Source organism: Symphodus melops (genome assembly GCF_947650265.1).
Source record: "Symphodus melops genome assembly, chromosome: 8".
NCBI classification, from domain to species: Eukaryota; Metazoa; Chordata; class Actinopteri; order Labriformes; family Labridae; genus Symphodus; species Symphodus melops.
Genome location: NC_136698.1, coordinates 4,982,498 through 4,993,422, shown reverse-complemented (window position 1 = coordinate 4,993,422; position 10,925 = coordinate 4,982,498). Strand labels below are relative to the sequence as shown.

Genomic DNA, 10,925 nt, shown 5'->3' with positions numbered 1-10,925 from the left:
CATTGGCAGGTCTACTGGACGTACCGGCAACTTGTCAATCACAGGTAATCATGCTCAAGGCACCCACTGCTTTTCAGTGGGTGCCACTGCTTTTTCAGCTTTCCACTCTATAGGAGGCAACTGGAAATTAAACTCATTAAGAAAGGATTTGCTGAAAGATAGATCAATTTGACCGTGATCAATTTGACTTTATAGGATCAAAGTTAGGTTGATTTCCTATCTGGTTGCATAGAATCATGTTGTTTTTGAGACCAGTGAGCGGCCTGTGTGATTTGTAGAATTGTAGAATTTAGTGTTGTATGCATACATGTGCATAAAACCGGCCCCCTGCTGAGAGATTTAAAAGTGAAAAGCCAAGTCAGGGAGACTCAGGGGAAGTGCATGTGTGAAAAAAGTGAAGGACTTCCTTTGCAACAATGTGCATCTCCTCCTGCTGGCCATTGGAAATGTAAATATTATACATTGTATTATAGGACGGCTGAAGAGAGACTGGAAATCTTGGGAGGGGAGGAGGGAAGACATAGAGCCAAAGTCGAAGGCCAAACTGGAACCCACATCACTTGCACTGCGCACACTACAGCCTCTGTATATAGTACAAGTGACACAACCGCTAGGTCATCCGGTGGGCCAAAAAAGCAGGTTAAAGACACTCCAAAGCTTTATCTTTAAAACCAGCACCTACACTTCTTTAACTACAATGATGCCTCTGTGTACAAATTAGATACAGACTTGTGTGAAAGAAAAACTCACCCTGGACACGTGCCTTTTCTGCATTATATAATGTTTTATCATAAAGACAGCATATGCTGTGTGAAAACATAAGGATCTGATCAGAACCCTGTCCGGTCTCGTGTACTTCTAACACTCAGTCAAAGCCCCGGTCCAATAACCAGCGTATGATTCTGGCTTGATTAAATATATTTATTGGCAATCTTGTTAAATAAGTAATGACACTGTATAAGGGAAACGCCACATGTTGTTGAAGGAAGGTGGTTTGCATGCACTCATCTGCCTGTTCCTCAAGAGAGCAAAGCGAAGCAATCTGATTCTGATTATTGACCAACACTGACTCTTTGGGTCTAACATTCTGCTGCTCAGTGCATAATGGACTGATTAGTACACATCTGGACATGAAAAAAAGAGAAAGCTCATTTTGACAGGTTGGTTTTAAATCTGCTTACATATTTGACTGAAGTACTTTTATGGGGTTGTATAGTGAAACGTTTTTTGGTCAATGAAAGAGCCTTATATCAATAACTTCATCAAAGTTCTATCAAGGTTTATGCTGTATATGGCACATGTCTAGTTTTAAGAACTTAATAAATGCTATCCAGTCAGAAAATGGCACTAAGAGCCCCCCTCTAAGAGAGATATTATTGAAGTCCAGGCTTTGCTACAAACTCATCGTGTATATCATTTGTTCAAATGTTGATTCATGATTTTGTCAGAAGACCAGCATCTTGACTGTTTTTGTTTCCTGGAAGTGGAAGAAAACATCTGGTCGAAGCATTGCTATCCCAAGGTGCTGGCTGATGGTAAAGACAGCAGGAGAGAGGAGGAAAAAAAAGAGAGCGAATCCAGTGCAAATGCTTCCTCCTTGGAGAAAACTGTGTTTGATGAAGAAGAGGGTAGAAAGTTTGACCCTCCGCTGCAGTCACAAACAGATCTCCACTGAAAAAAGGCTGCATAGTTATTTGCAGGCACGAATAAATGAACGGTTTTTTTTATATACTGCTCTGTTTATAGTAGCTGGCAGGCTTGTAAAGAGTCTTCATGTCTCTTTGACCTAATTTGATTACTCCTTGTTTGGACATTTTGACTGTTCACTGTAACTGTCTTTCATTCCTTTCTGTGCTCCACCTGGGATTACAGGCAGGAACTCCTCGGTCTTCTTGTTGCACCCCTCCAGATCCTTAAACTGGAAACCATATGGACTCTCTTTCTCTGTCCAGGCCGAGCTGAGGGAGGCTGTGGATGTCTGGAAGAGGATGCCAGGGTTGGGGTCGGAGGAAGGGGGAACTCGGGGACCCACAGAGCACTGTTTGTTCTGGGGTAATGGGTTAACCTGGATTGGGGAGCAGTGGAAGTGGGTTAAAGCCTGTTTGTTTGGAAAAATTGACAAAAGAGGTAAAGAAAAGAATCGATGTTTTCAAGGGGGACACATGGTGGTGTTGTGTTCATATCTGGTTTCAAAATAAACAATGAAGGGTTATATCCAACTATAATCAGTGCCAGAGCCAATGAAAAAGACTAAAAGAGTTTATGCACTTAATAAATCTGTGCTCGTTTAAATATTTTCATATGGAGCTGATCAAACTCAAAACCCCTCAAACTACATGGCATGCAGCCTAACCTGGTACACCACCTTCACGTTTTCATCTTCTCAGAACTGTGCAGAATACAGTGTCATGGGGGTCTGTGTAATAACTAACTGGGGAGTTTCTGTGTAAAAATGCACCAATTTGGAGGCTTTATTGTAATGATTCTGTCACGCTGCGGGTAGGAAACACAGGGAGGAGGACCCATGTGCAGAATAACAACATTTATTAACAAAAGATAAAACAAAAACTTACGAGTTGAAAACTAAATCCAAAAAAACAAAGAACAGAGAACATCCAAATCCAAATTTCAGGGCACATGCACAAGAGACAAACGACAGCAACCAAAGACAATGAACCGACAAGAAACTGAGGAAAACACAGAGACTAAATAGACAAGGGGTAATCAGACGCAGGTGAGACTAACGAGACAGGTGAGGACAATCAGGGTAATCACAAAGGCGGGAAACAAAAGGAACAAAGAACACAAGACCAGAACACTGAGGACAAGTACAATGTAAAACCCAACACTGACACCACCTAAAACCAGATATACAAAATTAAAAAAAGATTTTAAAATGTATTTTTAAAATGAAATAAATGACCTCATTCTTGACAGTAGTTCACAAATCTGTAGCCTGCCACGGATGTTGGCTGTGTTGGTTATTGGTTATTTTGATTAATTCTTTTTTTTTTGCTATTTGTTTTCTTCATTGGTCAACTTTATCAAACAAAAAGTCTGATGTGTTTTACTCTCTACAATGAGGCTCCATTATGACAGATAAAGAATAGTGTGAGTGTATAAGGTTCAAGATAACTCAAGCTGTGTCTAATTATATTTAAAGCTCCTGTGAGGAACCTTTCTGTTATGTTGATTTTGGCGACCCCTATAGACAAATCTGGATCAGTAATCTCTTCACTGGACATGTGCTAGTGTTTTTTTTTGTTAAGGTTTATTTGTGAGCTTTTTGTGCCTTTATTGGAGAGATAGGACAGTGGACAGAAATGGAAATCAGGGAGAGAGAGAGAGAGTGGGGATTGACATGTGGGAAAGGGGCCACAGGCCAGAGCCCAACCTGGGCCACCCGTGTTGAGGACTAAAGCCTCCATACATGGGGACACGCGCACCAACCACTTTGCCACCAGCGTCCTCGATTTGTTAGTATTTTTAATAACAAACATCTTAATTTTTCAAAATACACCATCAATCTTTGGCAAGGCAAACAACAACTGTTCTAACAGCATGCTGTTTAATTGCCTTGACTAACACCTACCCTCCGCAAGAATAATAACTATTTTGTCTCTGACAATCCCCTTTGCTTTTCTGCTTCATAAAAAGCCATCAACATGAATTTCAGTCTGATTGGTTCCCAGCTGAAAAACTCCTCAGGAAGCTGAGCCAAAGGGCATCCCTATACCCTGACACCATAGAATATTCTTAAGTTTACTTACTGGTTATTTTTCAGAGGAGTTGTACTTTCAGGAACATCCAAAAAACATCCCTGATACGTGTTGCCTAATGCTAGATCACAGTCAGTCTTGCCAGAACAACAGTGCCTTGAGCTGCAGCACCTGGCAGATTTGCTTGTCAGCAAACAACATGAGCCTGCACCAGCTGATCTTTCTATTTTCTCTGGCATTATTTCAGTCTGTGTGTACTCTTGGTGTGTCACTCACTTATGTTCGTCTTTGCAAGCAGAGTGATGCTTCTTTTTACGTGCTTTCTACCCAGCTTCAGGCTAATAATAGCTCTTTTAGGGGCTAATAATACAGTAGCCAAAGCAGACAAAAGGGCATCGATGAACTGAAGCCAAAAGTCTATGCGTGATGTCACGAGTGTGTAAGTGGTGAAACCCAACACCACCAGCTGGTAGGAGTTGTGTTGGGGTGAATACGGGTCCCCTTGCATCAGTGCAAGTCAAGGCACATAGCAGAAACCACCGCCTGGAGGTAAAGACGCGCGGAGCTGTAATCTGCACTCACAGAAGAGCAGCAGATCTCTGATTCTGTGAATCCCTCACTTACAGTACAGGGACGTCTACAACAGAGCGACAATTCACTCTACAAACCAACTGCTTTATATGCAACTGTAGCGCGTTTCCTCTTTGGATAGAGAGAGCTCGATCAGTGCGCACTGCAGAGCGCAGAGGATCCCGAGTGTGGCGACACGCAGGAGAGATCTCTCCTCCGGACCGCGATACGATGAGGAAGTTCTGAGGTGGCTCGACTCTTTCCGTCCGCTTCCTTTGGCTGCTGCAAAAAGAGTTATCTCATGTGCAGGCACCCTCGTGAGTGTGATTCTGTTTTCACCCAGATCTCTGCTGCCTGGACAAATGCATACAAATGCATTTAGGAGCTCAACGGACAAGGAGTGGACACGTTTCCGCGGCAGCAACGTAAGTGGCCATATTAACCCACGTCTAGAAGTTGTCTGTTCAAGTTTGGCTACATATATTCCATTTTACAATGTTGGTAAAGCTTAATTTCATATTGAGGGACTTACCTTCTAGTACTTGTGTTTGTTTCCCTGACAGGGGCACCAGCTGACTTATCAAAGTCCCTGCAGTTAACTCATGCACAATAGAGCTCAGTATTGACATCAGTGAGCACTACACTTATTGTTTTATATATCAGGACATTTTGTCATTCTTTACTCTGCATGAAATATCATACAAACTACAATAAAACTGTTTAAATGGTCTCTGCTTCCCAGGCAAGTCATCATGATCATTTCTCTTTTCCACATGTTTCGATTTTTGAACATGTTACAGGGAACTTTTTTTTTTTTTACTCTTTGGTTGATCTTGATAAATGTAGCTGACAGCTGAGCAGTTGTGGCTGCACAGGTCTTGGCTTTGAACTCTCCATATGAACATGCAGCCTGGAATCTCCAACATTATAAACTGAGTACCATCTGGCCCACTGCTGAACTTGTTCTTTTAGCGATGATAAGCTGGGGGAATAAGCACTTGAGTATTTAAAAAGAATGGATGAATGAGATTTCCTTGGAAGCAATGACGCTTATTCACAGCCTGCCATTAAATCATTGTTACTCTGTATTATGATAGAAGCATCAGAGCAACAGTGAGGTACTCAAGATGTGACAAATTAATCAATTCTGTCTCTATTTCTGCCTTTAAATGTACAAGATGTATATTTAGTTCCTTTTAGGCCAAACATTCCTCATGGATGTGTTTATTATTGACATCCTGCGTGCAGGTTTTGTTGTCCTGTTACATTCAGCTGGGACTGTGTAGCTGCAGAAATGTGTATGCCTCTGTCGGCCACTTAGAGGAAATGTTTTTTTTTCTGTCAGAGGTGAGTCCAAGTTGTCTGTACTCTATCATGAATCCCTTAAAGATAAGATCTTAAAAGGACTGCACGAACAATGCTTCCTGTTGTTTCCTGCTGACAGTGTTTGCTCAACGTGGACCTGAAATTCTGAGAGGTCATTTTTTCCTCCTTTTTTTTTTTGTCTTCGAGAGTGAAAATGAGAGCCTTATGGGAGAGTTGAGTTGACTGAGAACAAGTGTGGCCTCCCTTGAATGCATGGGGAGAGTTAGTGTGTATGCATCAGTGGTTCACCGGCTCCTGAGCTCCAGACAATCACCCACTGTTGCAGGAATCACTGCTCCTTCGCTGCCAGTGGTTTGACTGTATGGCTGCTGAAGAGGCTCACATACTGTACATTTGTATGCTGTCTTTTTGAAGCTGGCTATAGTTCCCAAATCTAATACATGAGGGAAGTTTTCATGAATTGGAGGTATCAATGGTTAGTTATAGCCTCTTAATGGGGCCGATTTTTTTTTTTTTTACATGATGTTCTTACTCTGGCTTTAGTTTGTTTTCGGAACCCCTCAAACAAAGTTATTTTCTGTGGAGTCGTTTGATATGCCTCTCTGCTTTTCAGATAGTTCGTGTTTTGCTGAGATAAGCTGAACATTAATGGCATCAAAAGAAAGCACCCCATTGGTAAAGGGGATGGGCTTTTAATGGGAGTTGAAGGTTGTAGTTATCAAAAACCCTGACTCTGAATTTTGTCAGATTTGACAAAAAACTCGTATGGTGAACCAACAGTTGTCCATACAGAAAACATGTCCAGTGGGCTTCTTTATAAGGGTTTCACTCCATGTCTGTGTTTTACACTGAGTTATTTAAGTGGATAGAGGATTAATGTGTGCAAGTTAGCTAAAGTTAGCTTGACTTAAAGTCGAGCTAACTCCTCCAAAGAGTGTTGGCAAAGCTGAATTGTTTCAACTTACAGCTGCTTTAGTCTATTCTTTGTTTTTACTGGCTTAAATACCCGAGGCGCTTTTTGTTAGAGAGGAGTTAACCTTTGGAGATGACTCAGTTTTGGGTAAAAATCTCTAACACATAAGACACTATCTGAATTCTGAATCTAAAAACAAGCATAGCGAGGTCAAACAAGCAGCAGGTCAGCTCAGAGATCTTTCCTGAATCCTGTCTGTGGAAAAAACAGTATGCAAAACTCTGATTTCAATCATGAAACTGCTTAATTCAGTTGTCAGTGAGCACTGTTGAGTTATTTTGAGAATATTTACATTTAAATTTGCTCGATTGTTGCTCCTGCGTTACTCTTCACTGAGACAAAATCAACACTCAACTGACAATGTGACATGGGTCCTCCTGACGAGTGATTCAAATCATATCGTTTGACAGTGGGAAGCTTGACAATATTGCATTTGTATTTGACTTACCACATCTGGATGCATCTTTTTGCTGACAATATAAAGTCCCGGGACATCACATGTCATTGCTTTTTATTAGGGATTGACCAATTTGAGATTTTTGGGGACGATGCCGATGTCAATATAAAGAGAAAAAAATCTATCTTTGACCTGTTGAACTGGAAAGTAACTGCACATGTACATGCATCAGTCCTTGACACTCTGGGGAGTGATGACGCTTGTTGTAATCCATTCAGCAAACTTTGCTGGTGACAGCCAGGAAGAGAACTGGTAGTGTAATACAACAATACTCAAATGCTATTTGACTGGTAAACAAATCTAGTAATATCACCATATATTGGCAATAAAGTTTGCAGATAACGGTATTCAGTGGATTTGCTAATATCAGCCTATATTCTTGGCTCAATTGTCTCATTGATGGCAGTTATTAATTCAAAGAGTAAAGTTGAATCCTGTACCAGTGGTATAAAATTGAGATATACATCTGTAGATTTGTTCCCCGGGCCGCTTGCTTGAAGGACAGCCTCTGCACATGGGCCGCATCCTAACCGCTGTATGTGATTAGCTTCCCCTCAAAATGGAGTTAAAATCAATACAATGAATGTTTTACTCATTGAAATCCAGAGGTGCAGATTCTTTTTAACTGAATTCATCACTAAAGATAACATCATAAAGTTGTCTTTGGTACTTTATTATTTCATTCACACACAATTAAAAAAAACATAACATCAGCGTGTATGATAAACAAATGACCTTGGTCTGAACTGTTTTATGCCCAATGGAAAATAATAATTAAAACTGTTAGTGGTGTGGAGGTGAAAAGAATGATGTCAAAATGTTTTGGACCTTTAATGTTCTTTAATGAGCTGTGAACATTGAATGGTTAGATCGTGTGAAAGGTAACACTTCAACTTTAAACTTGATTTCTCTGAGAAAAAATGCATGTTGGGCTCACATTCTGCCCACCTTCTCTACACCAGTGCCAAAGGTATTTTGGCCCGTCTGTGTGAGTGAGTGCTTCTGACCCTGCTAACATCTGCAGGTTCTCTGCACAGGAAAAGGGCAAACCAATAAAGGGCCATGAAAGTTTACTCACAGCCCTTTGTCTGCTCGCTGTCTTGTGAACTAAGTCAATCTTTACTCTTGTCTGCACTGACCTCTTGACTCCAGTCACTCTCCTGAGGGAGCACAAACATGCAGCACGCTCGGCTCTTTGACAAAGAAAAAGCATCCCGAGATGATATAATGATTTTGTATTTAGAGTTATAATTGTATTCACCAATTGCTTGAAGTGATTTGGAAACATATCACAGCAAAAAATAATTTCATGCTTGGCCACAGGGGACCGTCTCACAGCCAATTGAAAACTGGAAACTTGTTGACCCGCTAATTTTTGCTGATGGTTATTTGGACATGCGGGGGAGACACTTAGCGCTTCCATAATGAAGTAATTATAATAAGGACACAGGTGTTAAAGCTGAAACACAGCCAGGAATGGAGGAGCAGATATTGGCTGTGGATCAGCTACTTGTTCACGTCCAGGAATGTTTTGAATGAGATGGAGAAGCGAAGCGTGCAGAAACGGAACACCTGATTAGCAAGAAAGTCAGATGTTTCCATTGAGAGCACTAACGATGTGTGTGTCTTTGTGCGTGTGTTTTACTGCGTCTAATATTGAGGGACCTACTGAATATACTATACATTTTTGATGTCTAATATATTCGAGTTATGGATTTCTTTCTGTTAAGACGTCAACTCAATGTTACACTGGGTCTCAACCATCAGCTTTTCACATTTTACAAAGGGGGCATGTAACAGTGAAAGTTTGACAATTGATCCAAGGTCAAGATCTATAAACCTTAATTTTCAGAAAAAATACTACTCATTATCATGGATCAGGTCGTTCAAGGTGACTACCATTGGGTATGTTTAGATTGTCCCACATGTGCTTAAAAATCAGAGTAGCCTGCCTTTCAGTTAGAGAAAAATCAAACAATATTGACACCTGTTTCGATACCATGGCAACAACAAGTAGAAGTAATTTTGAGACAGTATTGCAAAATGTCTTATTTTAACTTACTATAAATTTAAATTAATATTGCAGGCAAACTCCTAAGCAATGTCTAAACTGCACAATTGCAATTCTCCTGGGACAGTGACAATGACAACAGAATTGAGCAACTTTCACAGGGCTCTGTTTCTTTAGGTTGCGGCAGGTTTTGTGTGAACATAAAACAAATGAAGATCTATACTTTGGAAGCTCCAATACTTTTTTGTTTCTGTCTCTTGTATTGTTTATAAAAAAGAAAGTATCATAGCATCTAACATTTAGACAACCATGTTTCAGGGTGAAGAGAAGTTGATGATGGCTTTGTGTATATGTTTTACCCATAACAGGATCAGGATTGAATTTGATCCCATTCTGTTGTCTTTATTTCCCCTTGTGATAAACATTTTAGACTTGTTTAGGTAGATTAACAGCTTTGCAAGCTTTGGCGTCAATGGATTTGGTAAGTGGCCTGCAAAACTGAGACATTGAAAACACACAAAGTGGGAATGTCACTGTTCACAATGTCGGCCCCTGATTGACATCAATGATGACCCTGAGAAAATAGTTTCCCTTTCCTTATGAGGATTGGAAACAGAACCTAAGTGACTTTGCTCCTATTTGCCAAACCAAATGGACCACTCTCCATTTGCTTCTCAGGCTTCTCCTCACTTGAATGAACCATTGTTAGGGATCCAAGCTAATTTTCGAGGGGAGAACTGGGAGATGTGTCTCTGCTGGAATGATTCATTGCAGAGGGGAGTTTTAAAGTTGTGATTATTTATAGTCCTGACATGACACCCATTCCCCACATAGTGGTATTTCCCTTAGTCAACAGAGCAGTGTTTGGGGAGCTTTGTCCTGCCTTCAGCAGTCTTTTCCATTAACTGCAAGGACTGGGAAGCATGTCATAGTTTGCTGTCACATAGACAGGGATTTACCACAGGATTTAATAAAGAAACAATGACACTGGCTGCTTTGCATAAAGCATGTATCAATAATACTCTTTATGAGAAAAAGCTGTTGTTAAGGTGCTATAAAAAACGACCACCCCTTTTTTTTACGTCATTGTACATGTGCTAATGCGAAGACCTGAGTCTAAGAGATGCCTTAAAATAGCCTGAACAGGGAGACTGTGTGACAGACAAGCAGAAAAAAAGATGTCTAGATCGGCATCAGATGGCCCTGCTCGACATTCCTAAAGGGAATGTTAAGTGTTATATTTAGTTTTTTTTCGTTGGTCTACTTTTAAACCTGGCCAACTTTTAAGCAGAACCAGTTACCCATTGGGTTTATAAATGTCAGTTTTATTCTCTTGCAACAGATGAATCATTGTAATCATACCTCCCCCCTGTCTTTGTTTTCCTCTATTGCTTTATCCTGCTCTGGGGATCTGTCAGTGTTCCCGCCTCAGGAATGTCACACCACTTTCTCGATGGGGAACAGGTGACAGAAACTGCTCGTCATGTTTCTGCTTGGAACCAATCTTTCTTCTCCGTCTCTTTCTCCCGCTAAAGTCTCCTCCGGGAAAACAAACATGGCTAACGGTCTGGAGTGATCCCTCAAACATGAACACCAGTTGCCTCTGTGCTGGGTTAAACTGGTCCTCAAAGGCCATGAAGGAGAGATATTTGTAAGACAGTCTCATCACACTCGCATTCAACAATCCCTGAAGGCTTAAGGTGTCACAGCAGCCTGTGATTGATAGTGCTCTCTCTGGCAGTATTACATAATTGCATATTAACATAGCAGGACTACTGTCTCCTGGAGTCTTTTTTGCACCATCACACTGTGTTGAAAAGGATCCCAGAAGAAGCCACTTCACGTTGTGTCAGCAGCTGTTACTATGTA

At 40.9% G+C, this 10,925-nt stretch overlaps 1 protein-coding gene across 2 annotated transcripts in view; it reads left to right on the top strand.

Annotated features, from left to right (window-relative positions):
- Positions 1 to 4,030: 4,030 nt before the first annotated feature.
- col24a1 (collagen type XXIV alpha 1 chain) overlaps positions 4,031 to 10,925 on the top strand; it is an 83,274-nt gene continuing 76,379 nt past the window's right edge. For both annotated transcript variants that reach the window (XM_079350322.1, XM_079350321.1), the window contains exon 1: positions 4,031 to 4,714. In XM_079350322.1, coding sequence (XP_079206448.1) covers positions 4,662 to 4,714 — 53 coding nt within the window. In that variant the 5' untranslated portion in view covers positions 4,031 to 4,661. The remainder of the gene's footprint in view (positions 4,715 to 10,925) is intronic.